Source organism: Mesoplodon mirus (genome assembly GCF_964341445.2).
Source record: "Mesoplodon mirus genome assembly, chromosome: 7".
NCBI classification, from domain to species: domain Eukaryota; kingdom Metazoa; phylum Chordata; class Mammalia; order Artiodactyla; family Ziphiidae; genus Mesoplodon; species Mesoplodon mirus.
This window is the reverse complement of record NC_138983.1, coordinates 9829608-9854125: the sequence shown is the minus strand read 5'-3', so window position 1 is coordinate 9854125 and position 24518 is coordinate 9829608. Positions and strand designations below refer to the sequence as shown.

The 24518-nt window shown below is 59.9% G+C and overlaps 1 protein-coding gene across 4 annotated transcripts; it reads right to left on the bottom strand.

Annotated features, from left to right (window-relative positions):
* Positions 1-1622: 1622 nt before the first annotated feature.
* On the bottom strand, positions 1623-24286 carry RAB3IL1 (RAB3A interacting protein like 1). 4 transcript variants are annotated; one of them, XM_082628299.1, is made up of 11 exons: positions 24263-24286; positions 10930-11182; positions 10419-10514; positions 10243-10320; positions 9357-9575; positions 8022-8150; positions 7815-7927; positions 7514-7537; positions 6243-6342; positions 3471-3537; positions 1623-2640 (listed from the first exon to the last, which is right to left on the bottom strand). In XM_082628299.1, exons 2-11 carry the CDS (start codon positions 10987-10989, stop codon positions 2558-2560), a joined length of 969 nt encoding a protein of 322 aa, XP_082484425.1. In that variant the 5' UTR covers positions 10990-11182; positions 24263-24286; the 3' UTR covers positions 1623-2557. The 4 variants fall into 4 exon arrangements, with proteins under 4 accessions (XP_082484425.1, XP_082484426.1, XP_082484423.1 ...); XM_082628300.1 differs by lacking the exon at positions 24263-24286 and adding an exon at positions 22075-22338; XM_082628297.1 differs by lacking the exon at positions 24263-24286 and adding an exon at positions 19371-19498.
* Positions 24287-24518: the final 232 nt, after the last annotated feature.

Below are 24518 nucleotides of genomic sequence, written 5' to 3'. Positions count from 1 at the left end.
CCGTGGGCTCTGGAGCTGGGCTCATTTATTCCTATTCTGGGGCCACCATTTCCTGTATGACCTCGTGGTGCCTCAGTCGATTCATCTGCAAAATGAGGAAAACAGTACCTCGTAGGGTTGTCCTAAGGATTAAGTGAATTCGTTCACTTAAAGGGCCTGGAACTAGCCCTGGGACACAGTAAGTGCTCAGCTATTAGGTATTGTTGGGAGATACTGACGCCAGAGTGTAAGGATCACAGGCACCCCCCAGGCATCTCAGCTACCATTTGCTCACCTTGCCCCACCTGGGCCTGACAACAGGAAATGCTATTGCAGGGGCAGGCTGAGCACATCTGGCGTGGGGATTCTCTGCCAGGTTGCCTGAAATGTTGCCTGGTGTCTCCTTGGCACTGGGTGTGGCTGGACCAGGAGCACAGAAGCTCAGGGCAGGAACGGGCAGCTCCAGGGCCCAGACCTTCATCCTCCCTTGTCCCCTGGCTGACCCAGGACAGAAAGATCTTACTGGTATGCAGGAGAGGGCATAGGTGACCCCATATAGTGTGGCAGGATGCACCCTTCCCTGACATCCTCCATCGCCTTCCTTCTTTTACTTCCTCCATCTGACACCGTGGATATCACCCGTGCATTGTTTTTATTGCCAGTCTCCCCGTGACAGTCTCAGCTCGAGCGAGGTACCCCCTGCACCAGGAACAGTGTCTGGCATATGTGTTGCCCAGCGTTTGTTGAGTGAATGAATGAACGTCTGTGACAGGAGGCCTAACCAGTGAACATCCGAGAGGGCTGGGGAGACAGAAGGGATTCAAATCACAAGTGGAGTAGGGGGGAGGGCTGGGAAGAGAGGGAGAGTCTTGGAGGCGGGAGAGCAAGAGGGAAAAGGCTACTGGCTGAAGAGAGTGATAGGGTGGGGGGGCCTTGACCTACCAGCTGAGTGGCCCCAAGGTCTCAGGTCAACAGAGAAGTCCCCTCGAGTGATCATCAGCCCCAGTAAATACTGACCCAGAAGCTGCTACGCCCCACCCCCACAAGGAAGGACACCAACTGGCCTGGGCCCACATCCCTACTTGAGGGGAGGGGATCAGGCTCCACAAGACACCTCCCAAGGCCTACCCTGGGTCCTCAGAGGACCGGGCCATCCACCTTCTTCCACCTCTGACTACTGTCCCTTGACCAGGGCGGGGAAACCAGAGCTACCACAGGCCTTGCTGTGCAGCTGGCAGACATCACCAATCAATCCTGCCTTGCCCTGCACGCACGCACGCACCAGGCAGCCTTGATGCTCCGACTGTGAGCTCCAGGCTTCCGTGACACTTGGCAGGGAGACGGCAAGGGGATCTGCCCAAGATCCCCTGTGAGGCAGCGACAGAGCCCCCGTTCTCCTGGCAGCAGACCACTTCTCGGGAGAGGGAGCTGGGCTCAGCCCCCAATAACCTACTGCCCCACGGGACACTGGGGAGGACTCGGTTGGTGCTCCCTCCAGCAATCCCTTCAGGATTTGGGTTTAATCCCAAGCACGAGGGCGGGCAAGGAAAGGATTTTGTTTCATTCCTTCAGATGCCCAAGCCTTGGCCCAAGCCCCAGGGCGCAGGAGTGAAGGCTCGTGGCTGCCTGGCCTCTACCAACAAAGCCGTCCTTTATTAAATAGAGATCGCGTTACATTCCATTCAGAGGAGGAAATCGGACGTGGTGAGGGATGTGTCCAGGTTGGACCCCGGTACTGAGTAGGCTGTGAGGGGGGAGGAGGGGCCCGGGTCCTGCCTGCCCCACCCCAGTCCTGTGTACGGGGCTGGGCGATCTCAGCCTCTGTCGTCTGAATAGCCATCCACAGCTGAAAAAAGGCCCGGGCATCCTGAGGCCTGTGTTTTACTTGGGGAGGAAAAGTGCCCCAATCCTCCCAGCAGTGGTGGGGGCAAAGGCTCCTTGCAGCATAGGGCTCAGCTGGCGGGAAGGAGGAAGGTCGAGAGGGCGGGCGGGAGGAGGGCCCCTGATACATCTTAAGAATGTTTTGGGGTCATTGTCAGGCAGATACAGGATGGAGTAGAAGACAGCCAGCGAGGCCCCCGTCCGCCCCGTCCGCTCCTCCTAGCTCTCCGGCCCTTGGGCACAGCAGGCCCACCTGGGAACGAGGTGAAGGATGGCCACAAGGGGGTGCTGGTGCCCAGGGCTTGGGAAAAGTGGGGGTGGGGAGATACCCTGGAGATCTTGCCAATGAGGCACCTGCAGGCAGCAGCTCCTGGGACTGGGGAGGGGGTGCTGGTTGCCCCAGGGGTGCCCTCCCAAGGGCTGAGCCCCTTTGTACGGCTCCCAGCTCCTTGGTCTTTGGTGCTTTCTTTAAAGTCTCCTGGTGGCTGTAGTACTACAAGGGAGAGGTCACCTCCTGAGGTCCTGTCCTGGGATGGACGTTTGCTGCCGGCTCAGTGCTGCCTCCATGGCCTGGCCATTTGTCCCTCTGTTCAGCTTCTGGCTCAGGGCTGGTTCTAGGACCCTGTGTGTCTGTCTGTCTCTCCTGGGGCAGGTGTTGGCTCCAGCTCAGAGCCCCCCTCCAGGCCTGGGCCATGACCTAGGCCTCCTGGGGGAAGAAGCCAAGCTTGGCCAGCGACATCTCCTTCCTCAGCCTTGTGATCTCCCAGAACATGGGCTCCGCTGCAGGAAGAGAGAGAGGGTGGACAGCTCGGTGCCCACTCAGGGTCACCTCAGGCAGATGGCCTGGCCTCTCCCCCGGCTTTGGGCAGGGCAGCCGGCGGGCACCCTAGGACTCCCCAGTCCCTCAGGACAGATCTCAGTGAGTAGCCAGACCTCTTTGAGGTTCCACTCTGAGGGCTTGCAGCCCAGGAGGCATGGAGGTGACGGTCACCTCCACAGCCTGACACGCACACGCATGTACACACTGCCACACACTGGGACAGGCTGCAAATGCTCTCCAACCCCTGCTCCCGGGGCTCTCCAGCGACCCTGTGCAGGGCTCATCCCCTGCCTGGCAGAATGGGGGCAGGGGGACAACGGGTGGACAGAGGACTTGTTGGGCAAGGGCGGGGAGTGTCTACAGGGGGAGGTGGTCGAGCCGTGTCCAGCCACCACTTGGAGGCCCACGCGGCGGGAGAGGGGAGGAGATTCACAGGGGAGGCCCCATCGTGTAGGCCAGGCCAGTAACAGGAATGCCGTCGCTACAGGCCCGGGGGACTGGAGAGGTTTCTGAACGGGAAAAAGCAGCTGGATCCAGGTATGTGGGGGCATCAGGCTGGTTCTCCCCGTGAGGCAGAGCCCAGGAGGCTCCTTCCGCTCTTCCTCTCTCCACAGGGCTCAGCAACAGGAGCTTCCGGATCGCTTTGCTAATCGACGACCTTCTCTCTCTTAGAGACCTCGCTCCGACGGGGGGCAGCAAAGCCCTGCGGTTGGCCCGGCCGCCCCGCCCCTCCCCGCTCCGCCCTTCCCCTCCCGGGCGCCACCCCCAGCGGCCACCAGGGGGCGCTCACCGTCCTGCCGCACCAGGCCTTGCTGGATGTAGCGGATGTAGGTGAAGAAGTTGCACACGGCGGTGATCTGTGGGCAGAGGGGGCAGGGTATGACCCCCGGCCCTCACACTTGCCCCCCCCCAAAAAAAGCCAGGGCAGATCGAAGACCAGAGCGGGAAGCCCCACGTCCTGTGAGACTCAGATAACTCTGGGCTCCAACATTACAGTCAACAGCAGAAATACTAGTACTAATAAAAACAACAGCGACAACTGAGCGTCATCAAGGACGCGTATCCGGTGCGGCAGACGTGCCTATCGTTACCAGTCTACACGTGAGGAGAGCTGAGGCTCCAAGAACGACCCCACAACGACCGCGGAGGCCATGGAGCCTCCATGTATTAAGTGGCTGAGCTGCAAGATGAAACCGGGCAGGCTGCCTAGAACCCACGCTCCCCTGAGGGGCCTGCTTGCTCTGGCTAGTGGAGGCCCCGGCCAGCCAGGCCTTACCAGGTGCTATTCGTAACGCCGGGAAAGGTGAGGGGATCAGAAGCTGCTCACCCGGCTGCCCTGCATCCCCACCCGAAGCCCTCAGTCTGACCTGAAGCCTGCTCCGTGCAGGCCCTGCGCCAGGCACTGGGGACCCTGAGCTGGCTCAGACCTGATCTCTGTCACGAAGACTCTCATACCATGGAGAGGGTGCTGTTAGTGGCCTTCCCAGGCCCCTTCCCCAGGCTGGGGCCCCATGTCCCCACTGCTGAGAGTGTTGGCTGCTGATGCCTGCTGGTGCCCCTCTGCACCCCATAGCCTCACAGACTTCAGCCAATGACTGACAGGCATCTGGGGTATAAAAGGCCACGCCCTTGCCTCAGGGTGGAACCCACTCTGGGCTCCAGAGCCCCTGTGGATCAGGCCGAAGCCAGACTCCAGCTGAAGCCTCACCTTTGCCTGTCCTTCCCCCCACCCCCATTCTGCCTCCTGAGAATTGCACACAATCTCCATCTTAGGCTCTGCTTCTAGGGCACCCAACCTAAAACAGGGTGGAAGGCAGCTGGCAGCTGTGCCCACAACTGCCCATACTGAATATCCAGCACTTTGGGGGAGGGACATCAAGTGTGTGGGGGTCACAGGCTGGGGAGTGGAGAAAGCTGAGGGAGGGGTGATGCTCCTGCTGGGCCCCCAAACACCCAGGAGCCCTTGCCAGGAGGACAAAATTGGGTGCAGGGGGTTGGTGGCCCTGGCAAAGGCAGGGAGGTGTGAGAGAGGCCAGGTGAGGGGACTAACCCAGTGTGGCCACGGTGCCGCCTGGGAGGGCTGAGGAGGGGCTGCACAGGGCCGGATGGGATGGGCAGGAGAAGCTTGAGTCCCAGGCCCTGGCGTTGCTCAGTGGCCAGCAGGCCCTACCAGAGGCCCGTGAGCAGGGAATGGTGGGGAGCAGTGGGGCTCTCTCCCCAGGGCTGCGCTTTGGGGACAGAACTTTCTTCTCCCTATGGATTCCACACTCCTTGGTCTCATCAGGGTGGGGACCACATCCTAGAACTTCACACCCTTCCCCTCTGCCTTCCCAGCTCTGCCCAGGACAGCAGACACATAGGCCAGGCAGAACAACGTTCTAGATGTAATTTTCTAGGCATGGGAGCATCTGGCACAGATCCCCTGGTTGGGATCAGAAAAAAACAGAGGTGACCCATGGCCACCGAACAAAGCTCTGGGCACAGATGCAGGGGGTGGAGACTGCAGCAGTAAGAGATGGATCCAGGATGGGAAGACCTCAGGTCTCGGCTGGGTGGCCTGGGGTGCACCCCTTTCCTTTCTAAGGCTCAGACTCCCTCTCTGTAATGGGAGCTCAGCTCGCTGCTGGGGGATTTGCCGGAACAACATGCTGGGCTGCCCTGCAGAGGCTGGCAGGACCAGACAAGCTGACTGTGCTGGTCAATCTGCTGCCTGATGATGAGGCCATCTGCCCACTTTAGTCCCATCAGGCACCTCTAGTAGGTCAAGGGGAGGAGCTGGTTCCTCTAAGAGGACCTTCCACACCACGTCACCTTGGCACCAAGCTTCAGAGTTTTCCACACTTTTGTTCTTTCCAAACTTCTTCACTGTCTTTGAAGGGATAGAGGAACGGGGTCCACCCCACCCTCGTCCCAGCTCAGTGAGGCCCCTTGATCCAGTGACCCTCACCTGGGTCACTCGGCAGGCGAGGGAAGAAGCTGGGATTCCTGGAGGCCCCTCAGAGCCCACAGCTGACTGTCAGCCTTGTGTGACAGACGAGCCTCAGAACCTTCTCCAAAGCCTGGGGCTGGAGCCAGGAGTCAGGAACTCTAGTGTCACTCCCTTGATTAGGTTATATTAAATGACAGAGCTGATGGGTGTCACTCCCATGATTACTTCTCGGCAAGCAAGAAAATGGCTACCTCAGTCCTTCAACCACAAGGAACTGACTTCTGCCAACAACATGTGAGCTCAGAAGAGGACCCCAAGCTCCAGAAAGGATACAGCCGCTGATACCGTGACTGCAGTCCATCAGGCCCTGAGCAGAGGACCCAGCTAAGCTGTGCCCAGACTCCTACCCAGGGAGTCTGTGAGATAATAAATCGATGCCACTAAGTTTATGGTAACTTGTCACACAGCAATAGCAAACAAATACACTGGCTTGGCTGCGTGTCCCAAGTCATTCTCGTACCTCTCTGAGCCTGTGCCCTGCTCTGTAGATTGTAGGTTGTGCAGCCTGGGGCTCAGAGTCCCAGCCCAGGGAGCCTCTAAGGAGCCAGGTAACACTCCCATTGGATGACTCACTCTGGCCCGGGAGGACGGTGAGATGTAGTAATGGCTCTCGGAGTCCCCAAGCCGGATTCGGTGACGACAGGCGCAGGCCAGGCCACTCAGGGCACATGTACTAGGGAAAAGCAGACCTCAGGACCATGGGGTTGGCTGGGGCTCGCCCACCCAGCTCATCCAGGGAGGATGCAGCAGCCAGAGAAGGCACAGAGGGAGGGGGAGGTAAACACACATCAGGGCGGGGCCTGGCATCCTTTCCCCTGGTCCCAGCTTCCCAAGGAGCCTGGAGCCAGGCCAAGGAGGGGGGCAGTCTCAGAAGTCCCTGGGGGAGACCTTTAAACCAAGCTGGACCCCATCCCTCAACCCCTCACCTCACCCCTGTTGGGCAGGAGAGCTTGGTCAACCTCAGGCCAGGTGTACCAAAGCTCCACCCACTGCCGCCCCTAAAAATGCTGCCCTCTACTTTCCTGGGGTCCTCAGACCCAGTCACCCCTTCCTCCTAAGCAGGAGAACTAAGCAGGAGTCTTCTCTCTCCTCCACTTAGGTCACCAAGTCCCCAGGCTAGATTCTGCCAATAGGACCTTTTGCCCGGATGCCCTCAGTTCCTTCCAACCAGAGTTCTGCCTCATCTCCGCCTTTCTTCTCCATGTGACAGCCAGGGGCTACTCCAAAAACCCACATCTAGCCCGTTACCTTTCCCTGCTGCTTCCCTACTGCCCAGGAAATAGTTATGCAGAATCCCGAGTAAAGGAAGGTTAAATAGGCTCCTTGGTTGTGGGACTTATCAGAGCCTTTGCTGCCTCCAGGTTCACTGTGACTCTGATTGGACCAGGGAACCCTCTTTTCAGGGAACGTTAATCGATGATTTGTGAAAGGCTGGCCTCAGTGGGTTAAAGCCCAAACCTCATTTGAGGCCCTTCACACTCTGGCCCCAAACACCCTCTGTGGCCTCAGCCCCAGCCCCATGCCCACCCACCCCACTGCTCCGCCCACCGACCCAGTGGTGTTTCCATTAATACTCCAGCTTCTCATACCTCCACTCATGCTGCTGCCTCTGCCTGAAGGGTCCTTCCCTGCTGGGCAAACTGCTATTCATCTTTCAAAACCCGGCTCAAATGTTCCCCTCCGTGACAAGGCTCCCACCCAGGGGCCTCCCTGCCCTTGCTCCATGCTGGCAGTTTTGCTCTGCTGCTGGCCCTGCTCAATGCCAGCTGAGAAGCAGGGGGGACAAGATGCCAGGGCCATCGGGTCATTGTCAGGAGGCGGAGTGAAAAAATGACATCACTTACGTGTCAATCGGGGCCCGGAACCCACTGTGGGAGAGAAGGAGTAGGAGAGGGATGCACGTCAGGCCAGCCAGGAAGTGGGAGACCCCGGCTCCATGACTAGAGGCAGCATGTCTGCCAAAAATGCCTCCTTGCCCTGCGCGGAGGCAGCCACTGTCCCTCTCTGGTCAGGTGCCCCTGCCCACCCCCAGGTCCCACTGCAGGACCCAGCAGGCAGGCCTGAGGCTCAGTCCTCCCTGGCCACGCCCTTGGTGCAGCCCAAGGCCATGCGGGCCTTTCCCAGGGGGCAGGGCGCTAAGCTTACTTGGTGCGGCCACACTCGACAGCGGCCACCTTCACCGCGGGCAGTGTTTGAGAAGCCACGGGCTCGATGGTGAGCGTGTTGTCCTCCACGGCGGCCCGTACCAGGGCTGAGAGCTGCGGTAGAGCAGGGCGGAGCGGGAGGTGGTGAGGGGCTGGCCGCCGGCTGCGGGGCCGGGCCCCCCGGCGGGCCGCCCTCTGCCTGCCTCACCTCCTGCACGGTGAAGTCCAGGCAGGGGCCCACGTCCTCCCGGTACACCCTTTCCAGGAAGGGGGAGGTCTTGTCCAGGGTGGGCGATTCCCTCCAGGCCTGGAACTCTGCAAACAGGGTCGTGTCCACCTGTGGGGGAAGGCGAGCCGGGTGGGGGGGTCAGGGCACTGGGGGGCCAGCATGGCAGAGACAGGGAGGATGCAGGACAGGCCCCAGCGGGCCTGTCCCCTGTAGCCATGCAGGGGAGCCGAGTCCCAGAGAAGAACTCTTCTCTTCCCCTCGCACAGAAGAATTTAGATTCGGAACTCAAAAGTCACACTTCCAAGTGTATTGGAGGTGTGTTGCCAGTTTCTTGGCCTAGAGAATTAGACTTGGGTCCAGGGTCTCATTCTGAAGACCCTTGCTGCCTCCTTGAGGAGGGAAAGTTGAAGAGTGACCCTGCAGGTACCCGCAGGTACACACAGGGACCTGCTGGGACGCACAGCACACACAGGCATGCACACACGGAAAGGAACACACACAACCTGCTGGCTGCCCTGGGGCACGTGCAGAGGGAGAGGCTGGGAGGGGGCAGGGGAAGCGGCCCCTCTCCGGAGCCTTTACCTGTCGGGAAAAGGAGAGAGAGGTAGCAGAGGTGGGGCCCACGGGCAGCTCCCCAGGTGGGAGCTGCCAGGCCGGCTCGTAGGTGAGGTGAACCGCCTTGCTGGGGACCACGCAGAGGAGCAGGGAGAGGAGGGGGGGCAGCCCGGGCTGGGCCGGCAGGACAGACAGACAGGTGCACAGAGACAGACAGAGGAAAGAGATTATTAGAGTCCAGCCGGAAGCTTAGAGCTCAGAAGGGGATGGAGAGGCCTGGCCCGCGCCTCCTCCCTGGATGCTCGGGAGGCCTGGGGCAGGGCAGAGCTGGGGCCACCTTGGCATCAGAGACTCCAGGAAGCTGAATCCCACTACAGCCTTCAGGGGCATCCGCTGGGTGCACCCCTGAGCTGAGCTCCTGACGTCCACGTCGTGTGGCCCCAGGAAACCCCATTTACGCGAGGAGACTGAGGTGCTGACAGGTGGCTTCACTTGCCCAAAGACCCATGGCCAAGGACATCACAGCCATTGTCCTGCCTGGACCAGGTACCCCATGTACCCTACTGAGGGCCAAACACCTCATATCACAGGGAATTCACTCAGCCCTCACAGCCAGAGGACACAGAGGCCCAGAGAGGGTAGGACAGGCTCCTGGTCACACAGCGGGGTTCAGGCGGGTCCCCACTGGGCACCGCTGCCTGGCTGACAGTGGGCACCGCCTCCCTTTCCTGTGACCACTGCCTGCCCGCTGCCCCTCACCTCCTTGCCCTCTTTGTCCGGGGTGAGGGCGTGTCCTACCACGGGGCACGCGGCAGGGCAGAGGACGCTGCTGCTGCTCTTATGACGCAAGTGGCCCTTGCGGGGTCCGGCCTTGGTGGGGCTGAGCAGCTGTGGGTGGAGCTCGCGGTTAGGAGAGGCTGGTGTGGACGTGATGACCAGTGTCTTCAAGGCTGTCACCTCGGCTTGCAGCATGTCGATCTGGCCGGGAGAGATGGCTGTCCATATTAACCCAGGGCTGAGGCTGCCCCGGCTGCCACTGCCTGCCACCCCAGCTCAGGAAAGACCACCCTGGGCACCTAACACCACCCGTTATCTTCGGAACAGCCTCTGAGTTGGGGGCTGAGATACCGATTCCATAGATTGTGAAACTGAGGCTCAGAGGAGACACAGCCTGGCTGAGGTCATACTGGGAGCCAGGACTCTGTTAGGTGCACGTATCTGGGAGCTGGCTGGGTCTCCCACTGAGAGGCCCCCAGGAGCCAGGAACAGCCCAGCCCTCCCATTTTACAGATGTGTAAATGGGCTCCAAGGGAGAAAGCTACTTGCCCAGGCTCACATAGCCAGACTGAGGTTTCTGCTTTGTAAAGGAGGTATGGGAGGAAGGAAAAGAAATTACAACGGCCACAGGATCCTCCCAGCCCCTGTAAAAGCCCCAGGACGGTCTCCGTGATACGGCAGAAACACAGGTCGAGTCCCAGGGAGCTGGGCTCCCACTCCAGCGGGCACGTTTCAGTGGGGCCATCTCGGATGCCTCTGCCCCTCCCTGCTGGCCCCCCAGTCCATGCGAGGGTCCGATCGGGTAGCGGAGGCCGGCGCTCGCAGGGCTCAGAGGCGGGCAGGAGGTCTGGGCAGGTACGTGCCTCACCTTGCCCCGCGTCTCCTTCAGCTGCTTTTCTGACGCCGCCTGCTTCATGTTGGCTTCTCGGACCATCTTGTGGGCTTCCTGGGAAGAGGGAAGGCTCCACGTGAGGGGGAGGTGCGGACGGACGCCCAGCTGCCCCGCCCCCTTCTCGCCCCGCCCCGCCCCGCCCCGCCCCGCACCTCGAACAGGCTGGCCGTCAGCTCCTCCAGCTCCCGCTCCAGCTGCCCGCGCACCCTGCACAGCCGCTCACACTCCGCATCCTTCAGCTTCAGCTCCTGCGGGACGGGCGTGGGCACGAGGGCGGGCGCTGTCAGCCCCCCAGCGGCCCCGGGCCTGGCGCCACTCCCGGGGCCGCCTTATGTGCGCCTCAGGGCCCCGAGCTTGCTTCCTCTGTGCTTCTACAGATTAGAATGCTTTTTCCATTTAGCTCAGAGCGTGAAGTTGAACCCCAACTGTCAGTTTGTTAGAGCCTGGGTCCGGTTTTCAGAGATGTCATGACTTCTAAAAGTCATTTAAAAGTCACAAGAAAAACTGTTTCTCCTTTGTTTGGGCTGCCCTCCTGCCCAGCACACGCCTGGCATGTAGGTGGCTTTGACAGGAACGTGACGTCTCTGGGCGTTGGGTGAGAGCCCACAGCCCCTCAGGCCGGCCCCTCACCGCCCCCACCCCGCCCCCGCCCTCAGAGCCCACCTTCTGGGCTTTGTGCAGCTCCTCCTTCAGGAACTCTGAGCCCTTCTCTCGGATCTCCATGGAAGAGCTGCGCAGACGCAACACGTCCAGCTGGGTGGCCGCAGGGTCCTCCTCGCCTTGGGCTTCCTTCCCTGCAGGGGTCTCCACCAGGCTTCCCAGGGACTCTCTGTGGCTTTTGCAGGGGTCCACACTCTTCCAGGGGACTGGGACAGCTTCAAGGGGCGGTGGGTGGCCCTCGTCCGGGTGGGGCTGGCTGTGAGGCAAAGAGCAGATACAGGGTGGTGTCCCAAGAGGCCTGGAGAGCTGAGGCCAGGGACCAGCCTTGGGCAATGCACCTGCCACTCTGGGCCTCAGTCTCCCCATCTGTAAAATAGGCCATCACGGGGGTTGTCACAGGGACAGAATGACCAAGCACAGGGTCTCCTGGGGGCAAGGACAGGACTCATTCATCTTTGTCAACCATCCCCTCCAGGCCAGGACCACAGTAGGTGCTGAGCACACAGCAGGTGCTTGTTTGCCCAGCAGATATTGTAAATGCATCCGTGTCGAGAGCCTGAGTTTCCCCCTGTATAAAATGGGGACAATCCCAATGGCCCTACCTCAAGGGTCACTGAGTGGATCAGAGATGTGCAGAACACCTCGGCACACGAGATGATTAAGTGGGAACTGCCTTCATTGCTACTGCTCATGCATATTTTATGCAAATTCCACCCCATTTAGGGTGGACCAGAGAGGAAGGACCTAGCCAGGGCAGGCAGGGCCGGCTGAGGCAGGAAGATTCTGCAAACAGCCTGGGCAAGGCAGCCCCACTTCCTGCCCTCTGGACCGTGTAGGGGGGCAGTCCCAGCTCTCTGCTTGGTCTGCCTTGTGACCTCAGGCAAACACTCCCTCTCTCTGGGCCTCAGGACCCTCCTCCCTCTGAAGCTGAAGACCCTAGAGGTGGTGCGGGGTGGGGGCCGCCAGCCGCTGCCCACCTCCCATCCACGCGCCCCCCTTCGCAGCAGACCCTGAGGAGGGAGGGGAGGAGAGGGCTGGGCCGTGGTGGTTTGTGCCAAGACAGCACCCTGGACTCGCTCACTCAGCAAAAGCTGGCGGCTCCTGAGCCAGCAGCTTCTGAGCTGCAGTGGCTGGGCCGAGGCTGGGGGCTGGGCTGCTGATAGCAGTGGGGAAGTGGAGGGGAGGGGGCCAAGAGGGGCCCACACGGGAGGGAGGAAAGACAGGGCCAAGGGGTCATGAAATTCAGGATCGCAGAGGGGAAGTAAGACAAGGCTAGGGTCTGTCCGGTCCCACCTCCCTGTCTTCTGGACCCTGGGACAGTCACTAAGCAGCCCTGGAGCCTCAGTTTGCCCTTAGGTAACACAGAGGGCACCCAGGGACCCCAGCAATGAGCCCATTCCCGACCCTCCGCATGGCCCTGTCCAGCTGCCCAGCCCAGCCTGCCGTCTGCTGGAACTGGCCTGGAGTGTGGCCTCAAGGTTCCTAGGGCTGAGTTCTGCCTTGCTAGGACGTGAGGCTTTGATGAATAAAGTGGGAACACACACCCACCACTCCATCAACAGTGTTTATGAAGGACAGGAGTCTTTCCTAATACCTTGCTTGGGGGGGTCTAGTCGGTAAGGGGGGTCCCTGAAGCTTAAGGGTCTCTGGCAGTACCGTGGCAGCCCCAGGCTGGGGTCTGCACCCAGGGGACTCATGGGGGTGCTCTGCCCGTGTTATCTCATTTAAAACTCTCAGCAGCATTCGTGGTATTGTTCCCATTCTACAGTTGAGGGACAGATGCTCAGAGAGGTAATGGGACTTGCCCAGGGCCACACAGCTAGTCGGTGGCACTGGTGGGACAGGCGGCCAGGTCTTCAGCCCAGGCCCAGCGGACAGGCAGGTGGGGTGTGGGCCACAGAATTTTGCATCTGCCTTGGGATCAAGGGCCGCTGGGCCCAGGGGCATCCAGGAGGCTCCTCCCTGGCTGTGACAGGAAAATCTGACCCAATTCCAGCCCAAACTGGCTCCTCAGCCTCTGCTCAGGCAGAGAAACTGCCTCCCAGGAGGAAGGCCAGGACTGGGGGAGCTGTGGCTGAGAGCACAGGCCAGTCGGGCACGGCCGGGTCCATGCCAGCCTCTGATCTGGGGTCCACGCGAGCCCCTGGGAAAGTTGCTGAAATTCTTTCAACCTGCTTCCCCGCCTGTGGGATGGCGGTAAAACCTGCAGGGACACACTGAGAATCCAATGAGGAAGTCACTGGCTACAGCACCAGGTAAATAGTGGGCTATCTGCCAGGTACCTCCACCACCTCCACCATCCCTGCCCAGGCTCTTGTGTCCTGCACCTGAAACCCCAGGCCCTGGGGATGTACCCACTGTGCGAACCTGGAGGCCTGGGCCCCAGCCCCACTTCCTCAGTTGACAGAATGGCCATAGTCACTTAGGCTTGGTGGGGACCCCATTTCGGGACTGCCCACTACAATAGAATGAGCAGGAACTACAGGCCAAGGGCAGGGGTTGACTCAGGGACAGCACAGGGCACAGGGCAGCATCCCAGGTCTCAGACACCTAGCCCCATAACAAGGACCACCCTGACATTGCCAACACCCCCTGCCTAGGGGAACAAGGCCGCCAGCCCCTCCCACGAGGCCTGAGCTTCGTCCACCAGTGTGGTCTGGGCCTCTGGCCACAGTGAAGGACTCTCCAGCTGGTCCCAAGGGCACGGGCTGGGGGTGCGTCCAGACAGCCCCCATCATTTTCCTAACAGGCTCACTTTGGCCTACTTCTGGGGGGATGGCGCCCTATTTTGCAGCCAGAGGAAACAGTGGTCCAGGGAGGCCTGAGACAGAGCCTGATACCCTCCCCGCTCCCTGGGGGAAAAGCCCACGAGCAAATCCTCATGGCAGAAGGCATGGGAACAGCAGGCCCACCCTGTGGTCACCAAATGCCCAATGCCTGGGCCAGGGGTGCAGAAGCTGGAGGGAAGGAGGGTCCACCCTGTACTGAAATCTGCAGACCCTGCCCCTCACACTTCTGGGCTATGAGGCCAGCTCCTGTGACTCAAAGTTCAGATGAAGGAGGGACCCCAGGCCCCTCGGGCCTACCCAAGCCAGAATCCGCTATCTTCCACACACTTCAGTCTCCTAAACCAGAGGCCCGAAAATCCGGGTGTGAGCGCCTGGGGGCTGGGGAGCTCACTCCTTGGGCGAGCATGGGTTACCACTGGAGTCCTGCTGCTGTGCACCTCCCCTTCCAGTCCAGGTCCACGGCCCTGTGCACAAACCTTCTCGGACCCCATTCCCTGCAGACACAGAGTTCAGTGTCCAGGACACGCAGCAGGGCCAGCTAGGAAGGGGTCTGTTCGGGTAGGGGGGTGGGAGATACTAAGAGTCAAGGTCAGAGGTAGGTGGGGGCAGCCAACATCCCCTATCCCGAAGCCAGCTCTGCAGCCTAGAGCCCAGGGCAGTTCATACAGGAAAGGCCCCACTGGGTGACTTCCCCAGGAAACACACAAAGCAGGGGAAAGCAGTAACCTCAATCCTCACCCCCCAGGCCACCCCTAGGAGGGCCAGCAGGGCTTTTGTCCCCAAGCAGAAAAAATGGCGAAATGAGGACCACCCCTGGATTCTATGGTCCCCAGTCACCCAGCAACCCCACTGGGCCAGGAGGGCCTGAACGGGGCCCACCCCCGGGGCCAGAAGGACCCAGGTAGCGTCCTGCATACCCTTTCCCAGCCCCAGCCCAACCAGCCAGCCATGGGGTCCTCCTGCCCTAACCTCCCCTTCTCTGCCCCCCAGTGCCCAGGTCACCTCTTTGAGTTAAAGACCCCTCCCCTGTGCTAACAGGCACAGTGGATTCATTAAGCAAGCAGCGGGGAAGCCAGTGAGGGAAGCACTGAAAACTGGGGGAAGGAGAGGGTTGGGAGGGCAGACTGGGACCCTCACCCTCTGCCTGGGGCCACCAAGCCCGGGTTCCAGGGCGACTACAGCTGGTCTGGTCTGCAGGAATTCTGACCCAGGGCCCAGCTCAGGAACAGCCATGGCACAGGGGCCCGGTTCAGAATCACGCTCATACACTTATGGTCAGTCCAGTAAGCCCTGAGGACACTGAGGCTGACAGTCAAGTGACTCTCGTCCAGAGGCCAAGGGGTCCCAGGAAAGGTTTCGTGTGTTGGGTCCCTGACCAACCAGCAAGCCCAGCCAGGCTCAGCCTACAGAGTGGCCAAGCCTTCAGCTCCAGACCCACAAACAGATCAGATTCTCAAGCTCCTGTTCACGTCCACGCCAGCCCACCACTCCACATCTCCACAGACGTCATCATGTGTTAATTTGCGACGCTGCTACAGGGAGATGCTCTCCCCAGCCCAGTTTGAACGACGAGGCACCCGAGGTTCAGAGAGGGATGGTGACCTGGCTGGAACACACAGCAAGGAAGTGGCAGTGGGGAAACTGAACCCAGAGTCCAGGCACTAGTGCATCATGTGAACTGTCACCCAAAAGTCAGGACTGGCGGAAAGGGGATGAATGGTGGTTTCAGAGAAGTGAGGCAGGATGCAGACAGGGGGTTTGAGGAAGTTTGAGATAGTGCTCAAGTGGTGGTGGTGCGGTTCCACCCAAGGCTGCTGTTCTAGCCAGGCAGGCTCTGGGCTGGGAGGGGACACACAGAGGGGACACACAGAGACAAAAGACTTGGGCGGGGGTGGGGAGGAAATCAGGGGAGGACCAGGGGCTGGAGAGGGGAACAGAACAAAAGTTGCAGTAATTAATATAATGAAAAACGGAGGACAAGGTGAATGAGAAAGCAGTGCCCACGACATGACTGTGGAACTGGGAGGGGGTCTTTCAGGGAAGGGAAGGGGCGTGGCTGAGGCATTTGGGAAGTGGTGGCTGAGGGGAGGCACCAGCCCAGAGGGAGCAGCTGCAGCCCTGAGCCTGGATGAGGGATGGGTGAGAGAGGAGCTGAGGGCCAGAGAGCCAACCTGGAGTCCTGAACAGGAGCCATCAGAGGGGCTGGAGGGGAGGGTTCCAGAAGAATGGGAGAACAGTGTCATACGTGGCAACAGAAGAATGCCGGGAAGTGAGCCGAGCGGGACCCCCAGTATAGGAGACGGTGGGCCTGGACCGCTCCAGGAAGGGGGAAGCAGGTGTGTGCCTGGCAGGACAGGCAGCAGGAGGGAGGAGGAGGTGAGGAACAGCTTCAGGGTGGTAAGCGGGGAGGTCAGAACACCTGAGGCAGGTGGGCCAGGCCAAGCCTCTCCCTGCCATAGCCCCAGGCCTGCCAGCCCAGCCCAGCGCAGCCCAGCCCTGGTGAGGGAGGGAATCCAGCCCTGGGTCTCCACCGGAGGTGGCACAAGGCCTGAAAGGGTGGAGGGCTCCCTCCTCTACTGAGGTAGAGCAGGGCACGTGGCACACACCTCACATCCGCCTGTTCAGTCCTAGAAGAATCTGACACCCCAAGCCCTCAAACATCCAACACATATGCAGTGAGCAGCTACCGTGTGCCAGGCACTCCACCGGCCCGGACCCACCCAATGTGCGGCCCGGACCCACCCAATGTGCGCAGATTCTGGCAGCCACATCACCAAGCCCCCTTCTCATCACAGTTGAATTCATTTTGCTTCCCTTCCCCCACCCTGTTGGGAACAAATCCCGTGTGGGGAGAGTCAAAGACAAGCAGGACTCTACTGAGCGCCACAGACAGATGTGCTGATTAAGGGACAGCAGGAAAGACATTTCCATCTGTTGAGGGGGAGGCGGGAGGTAGTTAAATCCTGGAGGGCTTCCAGGAGGAGGTGACAGTGAAGGTCGCACAACCCCTTTCTCCTGCTCTTGACCCTGGAGCCCCTAAGCCATACTTCAGATGCCACTTCAGAGCCAGGAGTTCCCTGTGACTTACTCCTTAAAGGCAGGACCTCACAGATCCAAGCTCCTTAGGATAGCCAAGGCCCAGAACAGTTAGGTGACTTTCTCAAGATCTCACAGCCCATCTGTAGTCCTGCAGCTCCCCAGCATCCTGCCTGCAGCAAAGACACAGTCTCCCATCCCTGGGAGGTTGGGGTGGTCTTTCTCATTCCTGGGCAGTCTATCAGAGCCTATCCCTCCCTTTCTAGGGAGGTATGATTAGCCCCATCTGTCAGATGGGGAAACCGAGACTGGGGGGCTACACCAATGTCATGTGGCCACTTAGTGGCAGAAAACGAGCCCAGAACCCAAACTCTCGGCTCTGATCACCAAGTCTCAAGTGCCCAGCACTGTGTTAGCAGCAGAAGTACCCCAGTCGCCATCCTCACCCCATCACCACGAAGCCGGCTTTGCACCCAAGACTACGGACAGGGGACACTGTGGGGGAGGGGGAGGGGGAGGGGGAGCAGTCCTGTTCTGGGGGAGCCACCTCTGGGTTCTGAGTTCAGGGCCCACACTCAAGGAGTCCCAAGGAAGAGGGTCCACCTGAGCTCCTGTAGAGTCCTGCCACTTCCACCCACCCCAGGGGAGCAGCCCTGGGTCCAGGGCCAAGAAGGTGAACTGGCACTATGACCTGGCCATTAACAGAGCAGTCACCCAAGAGACATATCTCTGTTGTCTTCCAGGTAAGGAAACCAAGCCCCATGGGCATCAATGGCTTAGCCAGAGTCACCAACTCCTTACCCCTCCTAGTCTAGGAGGAAGGATCCCAAGTATGCACTCGCCCAGAGTTGTCACAGCAGCTCAGTCAGTTACCTGGGCAAGTGTGACCTGAGCAGCATCCCTCCCAGCTGCTGCTGGGGTCTGCGTGAGCTCCTAGGACCCCAGGACCCCAGCAGGTGCTGGCAGCTTGGCCCCTGCCTCCAACATCCAAGTAAGGGGGCCCTGAAAAGGCAGAGCTCAAGGTAACCCCAAAACTCTGCCTCTCACTCCCCAGATGCCCAGCTCCTCATTCTGCCCCTCATGCTTTCCCTCTGCATTTATGAAGCACCTACTATGTGCTCTGCACCCAGCTACACCCTGGGGGATCCAAGTAAGCCACACTTAGGATCAGGCGGGGGTCAGCTTGGTAGCCTGGTCCACCAAGAAGGGTCCTGGGACTCTTGGATCCAGTCTTTAAAGTGAGCATCCATCTACTGGCACCTCCCAGACTTGTCTGTCTGGCTCCAGCCTGGACGCCTCCAGGAAAGGACACTCTCTGGGCCTGGATTACCTCCACCACACAACCCGCACGTTTCACCTTGAGGCTCAGGGCAGTGAGGCCATACTCTCAAGATCACACAGCAACTCTGTGGCTGTGTTTCGCCTGGGTGCACCCAACACAAGGGGTCACGAGCTTCCTCCAGAAGCTCCTCAAGCACGGTTTACCCCAGGTGGGATCGCCCTGACCTCTCCAGCTGTCACCAACCCACCTCAACCTTCTCCATAAGCTCAGTCTCCTTCCCCCAGGGCGCAATTCCACAAGAATCCAGGCTCTGCTTAACTCTCTCCCTTTAAGAGTCTCACGTGTCTCCACACCTCACCCCTACCAGGAGCCCATACTCTCAGGAGCCCATTCTCTCAGGAGCCCCTGCTGGGGATGACTCCCCAACCCTCCCCTAGCATCTCAGCTCGAACTCCGACTAGGTGCCATGGAGTAAAGTGGGTCCAGCCTGCATCAGAACTCTCCAGCCTGCCAGCCTCTCCAGTGGGGCTTCCCTCACTCCCTGGCTATGGCTGGGAGGAGCCCTGTCCTGGGACCACCCATCTGGCCCCATTCTTTCCAGGAGTACAACCCACCCCCACTCTGGCCACATCTCTGCCAGGACCTAGTCTTTCCAGGCTATGGGGAGGAAGAAGTGTTTACCCAACTCCATGAGAAGGCCACAGCTTTCTTGTACATACAGGAAAAAGGTCCCACACCTGGTTGCCCAGGGACTGGGACCACCCCTGAGAATCAAGGAACAGATATGGGTACTGGATCCAGTAGTCCAGGGCCCAGAGTCTGCGCTGCACCCCTCCAGGCTGCAGGGAGGTCCCACCCACCTTTGAGCTCAGCAGGTTCCAGGAGCCCCAGATGGAAGTTCACTAACTTGCAAGCGAATGTGGCAGAGACCCAGTTCCCCCTTTCGCAAATGCACTGCTTTTCAAGGGTTCACTCAGCCTGGGGGTCCCTCCTCTAGGTGCTTATCCCAGGCTTACTCTGGCTTGCACTCCGCCGCACACCCCCCTGCCTCTATCTCACTTGCGCTCCGGACAAGCTAGGAGTTGGCGCTCTCACTCCGGGACGGTCAGCAGCACACCCTTCACAATTCCTGCCCCCAGAGACGCCCTGAACCTTCCATGCCGAATGTCCTTCCACCCCAGTCGCGAACAGGCTCGCCAGTCCTCGTGCTACAGCACGGACAGGGATGGGGGCATAGAGCACCTCCCGGTAGGGGTGCACACATTGCAGGGACACCCCCCCCGCCCTCACCGTCCCACCCCCGGAGGCAGCCGCGGCTCAACCCCGCGAGGACCTACCCGCTCCACATACTGGCGACTCGGGGCGCCCGGGCGTCGGTTCCCCGCGCCGCCGCCGCGATCGCCCAGCGATCTCCCCGCGCCGCCCCCGCCGCGTCCCCGCCCGCAGCCGACTCCGCCCCGGGCCAGCCGGGCTGCCCCGCCGCCTGTCAGTCTTGCCCGCTGCCTGTGGGTCTGTGCGGCCCGGGCTCGCACCCCGGCCCCCAGTCCCTCCGCGACCCTGCCCTCGGCGGGTCACGTGGCCGAGGGGTGGCCCGAGGACACGTGCCCTGCCCCGCCCCTCCGGCGGCCGACGCGGAGAGCTCGCGCGCGCTCCCGGCCCAGCCCTGCTCCGGCCGCCCGCCCCGGACAGTACGACGGCCCGAGTGGGGGAGGAGCCGGTCCCCATCATCCTGCGGCCAGCACTGCTCTCCGACGCTCCCAGTTTACTCTGCTCCAGACATCCGGCGCCCAGCGCGGCGCAGCGCAGCACCCTCCCAGGACCACCCCTGCTCAAGAGCCTACCATGGTTCCGGGCTTTCAGCTCCCAGATTCTTAGCGGACAGTCACTCAAGGCCGGCAGACACCCTCCCACCCCCTCACCCGGCCCTCCGGCCCTCACTCCTTCCCTGGCCTCCCTGCTCTGCGCCTGTCTCTGGGCAATTTCCCTCCTGGTGAGAAGGGGGGCTGACCCCAAAACTAGTTTTCGCCCTCCTACTTAGTGCTTTTTCTGAGGGAGGCCCCACCTTTGGCCCAAGTCTCCAACCCCAACCCCGCCCCTCCCCCCCCAACCAGGGGCCTCCCTTCCTGCTCTGAACAGATACTGCCCATCCTTACCTTTGCCTACCATCTACTCTCTGGGAGAATTGCGCGCGCGCGCACACACACACACACACACCTGTCAGGTCCCACATCCTCTGCAAATTCCCTGAACGCTGGTCTAGCCTGTCCCTCAACCCCTCTGTCCCTCTGTCACCTTTCCTGAGCCCTGACCATCAGCCTCAACTTCAGCCTGGGGCTGATCCAGTGAGAGCATAACCCCGCTTCTCTCCTGCCAGGGACCATGGCTCCCAGCCTCCGTGTCTAGAGGAGGCCTGGGAGGATGAGAGGAAGTACTTCCCTTCCAGATATTGCTAGAACTTGGGGCACTACCCTCAGAGCCCGAGCTGGGGCCCCAGGCTTGAGTTTGTCAGGTCTTCATCTGGGGCACACATTTTGAATGCATGCATTCAACCACCCCTTCTTTGCACAAACTATGGGCCATACAAGGGCTGGGGACCCAAAAGGAAACTGCATAGACACAGGCTCTGTCCTCCTGGGGCTCCAGTACGGTGGAGAGATGTGGGGTGGGGACCTCCACTTCCAGGGCCACTGCCTGCGCAGGGCACACCTTGTGAAGTGAATGGTGTCTTAGTTCAAACTAGAGAACGGTACTCCTTTCCTAAGTGGGCATGGCCCACGCCAAGGTACAGGACTTGGTAAGTGGAGGGCAAGCCAGACTTGATGTCTGGCTCTCATGCCCCCTTGGCTGGTACCTTGTGCAGTGCACAGCCTGGGCAGCCCTCTGTGACGTCCTTTTCATTCTGCCCAGACCTCCTTCACTCTGAGGGCAGTTGTTTCCACAGCTGTGGTTTCCCAAGGGCAGGGACCAGGTCCTCCTTGGGGCTGTGTTTCTCCACCCACGGCAGCCCAGCCCATCCCAGGGTCTGGCCCAAAGCAGATGTCATTATGTTTGTTGACGAATCTTTCTCCAAATAGTCTTGAGCAACTGCTGTCTCCCTGGACCTTGCTCTGTTCACTCTTTAGAGGAATGGGGAGGGGATGACACAAAAGGAGCTCAGAACAGGGCGCTTACCCTCCAAGTCTTCACCAGCCCAGGCGGGAGATAAGACCTGGTCCAAGTCGTGGTAACCCGGACTGGTGGGAGATAAGGGGTGGAGGGGGTGTCAGTCCAGGGCTATGGCCCCAGAGGAAAAGTCCTCAGCCCGGGAGGACTGGTGGGCTGGGGAGACTCTTGAGCGAGGCTTCGAAGGACAAGTGTGGGGTCACTGTCACCACCCCCATTACTAGCCAAAAATATCCCATGATCTATGCAGCTGCTTAGGACTCCCAAGGCCTCACTAGCTCCTCCCACAACTCCTCAGTTGAAAAGGATGGACTCAGAGAAGTTAAGGAACCTGCCCAATGTCACACAGCCAGGGATGGAGGGGCTGTGACCCCTTATACCGGTTTTCTGAAAAGACAGCCCAGAAACCAGAGGGCTCTCTGGCAGCCGCAGCTACATGCTGTCGGGCGACAGGAGGAGCCTACTAGGGGCCTGACCGGCAGGTGGGGAGGAAAAAATAAAAGGTGTGTCCTCTGCCCCCAAGCCACTGCCCTTCCCAAACTTCCCCCCTCACCCCTGTCATCCTTATCCCCAGCCTGGCAGCCTTGGCCACCCACCCATCCAGAAGACTGCCAGCCTAGATGACCCAGGCCCTGATTCCAGACTTCAGTTCACTGTGTGACCAAGAATGAGTGTCTTGCCCTCTCTGAGCCTCAGATTCTACATCTGTACAACCACCAAGTTGGACAAGACAATCAGGGCCACTCCTGGTGCTGACCTTGTAGAATGCTCGTGAAATTCCTCCCAGTTCTATGCCCGTCCCCTGTCTGGAGCCCCACCTCTCACCCCTCCCCCAATGCCCCTGTTGAGTGGCAAGATTCCCCCATCCCCTCCGCTCACCTGTCTGTGTCCCAGGGCTGCTCTCCCAAGTTGCCCTGGAGTGCAAGGCCCAAACCTGATGGGGCGTAGCGGACAGTCCCTGAGCTCATTGCCAGGAACACAGGGCATTTTTCTCGGGCAGGGCACTTAGTGCGCTCCTTAGCGGGGTCCATGGCTGGAGGGCCAGACCGAGAGTCCCTCTGGAGACTGCCAGGCGGGGAGGTGTCAGGAGCCTTCTCCCCACTCCCAGGCTGAGACTCACACTAACCTTTGCTATCTCTGAGGAGCAGTGGCCTATGGGGGAGGCGCCTCCCAGACAGGCCTCTATCTCCTTAAACCCAGTAATTATTAACTCCCGTGGCTCAGCGGGCAGCAGATGATGCTGGGCCCCCCTCCTAAGGAAGGTGAGATACCTTGAAGGGAGGTGGGAACCTCCCTCTACATACCCAAGGCCCCAGGTTTTTACGGGGCCCATGGATGGGGCTGCCTGTCCTCTCCCCACTCAGGTTGGCAAGTTGAAAAGAGCCCATCCAGCTTTGACTCTGTCACTAGTTGGCTGTGTGGCCTTGGGCAAGGCCCCCGCTGCCTTTTGGTCCCTGGTCTCAATATCCCCTTAAAACTATTAACTACGGGGCCAGATGGTGTAGCAGTTACGAACGCAGACCTGGATGGAGTCAGAGAGGCTGGATTCAACCCCACTCCCAGACTGTGAACGTTTGGGCACATTAGGCTTTCTGTGCTGCAGTTTCTCCAACTATAAAATGGAATCTCTCCCTCTGAGTCACACCAGGCCAGCTGCTATTGCCCAGACATGCCCTACACCCACCTCTTCCCACTTTCCTCACACTATCCCCTCTCTGCATCCTCCACTCCAACCCACTCCCTCTGATAAAATTCTCTTTTGCTCATACCCCCTCCTCCAGGAAGCCTTCCCCTCTGGATTGCTTTTTCCTCTGCAGGCATTGGGCTGGAGCCCTCAGACACGTGGTCCACCTTGTGTCATGAAAAGTGCCCCACGGCACTGTCAGACACCCCCCCACATGAACTGAGTGACCCCATGGGCGGAGGCTGGCCCGCACTCATCACCAAATCCTCAGTGGCCCCTTGCCTGACACACAGTCAGCCTCAATCCACCCGTGGGACGGTTTGAGTGTTCCACCCTATCTCATTTGGCTTGAATTTTAATCGGGAGTTCTGCCATTCCCTTGGCTGTGTGACCTTGGGCAAGTCACTTAACCTCTCTGGGACTCAATCCCCACAACTATAAAAATGGGAACAATTCTGCCCTGTGAAGTTGTGAATATCAAAGAAGATAACATTCATGAGGTGGCAGCCACAGTGGAGACTGAGTTTCCTGTCCCCTTCTCCCTCGCCTTTCCCTCTTTTTTCCTGTCAGCCTCTGAGTTCCCGCTGGGAGAAGCTGCCAGTTCCTGACTGGTGGTCACACCCCGCCTGCCCTGCGCATGGATAACAATATCTCTCACTCAAGCTTTGGGCTTGAAGCTCTCTCAGCCTAATGCAAACCAGATGCTGGCCTCTCTTTCCTGGCAGTGAATTTTCCATGAGCTGCTCCCAACCCCTTCCTGTTTTTGCTCCTCGCTGATCCTCCTGCTAAATTCTCCCGTGCCTCCACCTTCCTCTGGGCCCACCTGGAAACAATGAATGAAAAACAGGATGTGTGAAGGGAAGGGGGGGTCTCCCCATCACCCTGAAGTGGCGGGAGGTGAAGGGGCTGAGCCTGGCTGGTGACAAAGTGTACAGGCTATGGTCCCTCCCTGCCAAGCCCCAGCTGTCCTCTCAGAGGGGAAACTGAGTCAGAGTTGTTCTGGGGATTGTCTAGAAAATCTGGCTACTTTCTGGACATTTAGGCACAGCTGGGATTGCATGGGAAGCTTTGAGGACCTTGTCCTTGGCTGTGACTTAGGAAAATCAGAGGCAGAAGGAACCCAACCCCCTTCTGTTGCAGGTGAGGAAACTGAGGCTTGGGGACTCATCCCGGGTCACTGGTGGGTCAGAACCAAGAGGTAGCCAGGTCTGGGACTGCTTGCCAGGAAAGCTGCTGCCCTAAGTCACCTCTCAGGCTGCTCTCTGTCATTCCTGCCTGCCCTTCCCCCGCCACCGCACCAAGCCCAGTCACGAGGGGACACTCACAAGGCGGCCAGCGCCCCGCTGCCACCTCCCATCGGCCGTGAGGCAGCGGTGAGCGTACCTGGATCCTTCCCACCAGGGGCCGGGCCCTGGTGAGAGAGGCCTTGGGCAAGCCCAAGAGGGCGTGTTGGGGGCTCTTTATCCTCTCAGCCCTGCGAGCCCACTTAGAGCATCCCAGACTGGCCCTCTGAGTAAGGACTCAGCCATTTCCATGAAAACAACAGCCCAAGGCTTCCCTGAAAGCCAGGCTCTGGCCCCTCCCTCCGCCAGCTGTGCAGAGTGTTTGGACAACTGGATGGAATGTTTTGCAGGGAGAC

Bases quoted from the DNA above. Each gene is read 5' to 3' on its own strand.
- RAB3IL1 (XM_082628300.1), bottom strand. From the start codon at position 22,226: ATGGACCCCGCTAAGGAGCGCACTAAGTGCCCTGCCCGAGAAAAATGC. The intron at 9,576-10,242 runs GTGAGGCACGTA...TCTCCCGGCCAG, and splicing joins TGAAGGAGACGCGGGGCAAG to ATCGACATGCTGCAAGCCGA. The intron at 8,151-9,356 runs GTGAGGGGCAGC...CTTCCCCCACAG, and splicing joins CGGACAAAGAGGGCAAGGAG to GTGGACACGACCCTGTTTGC.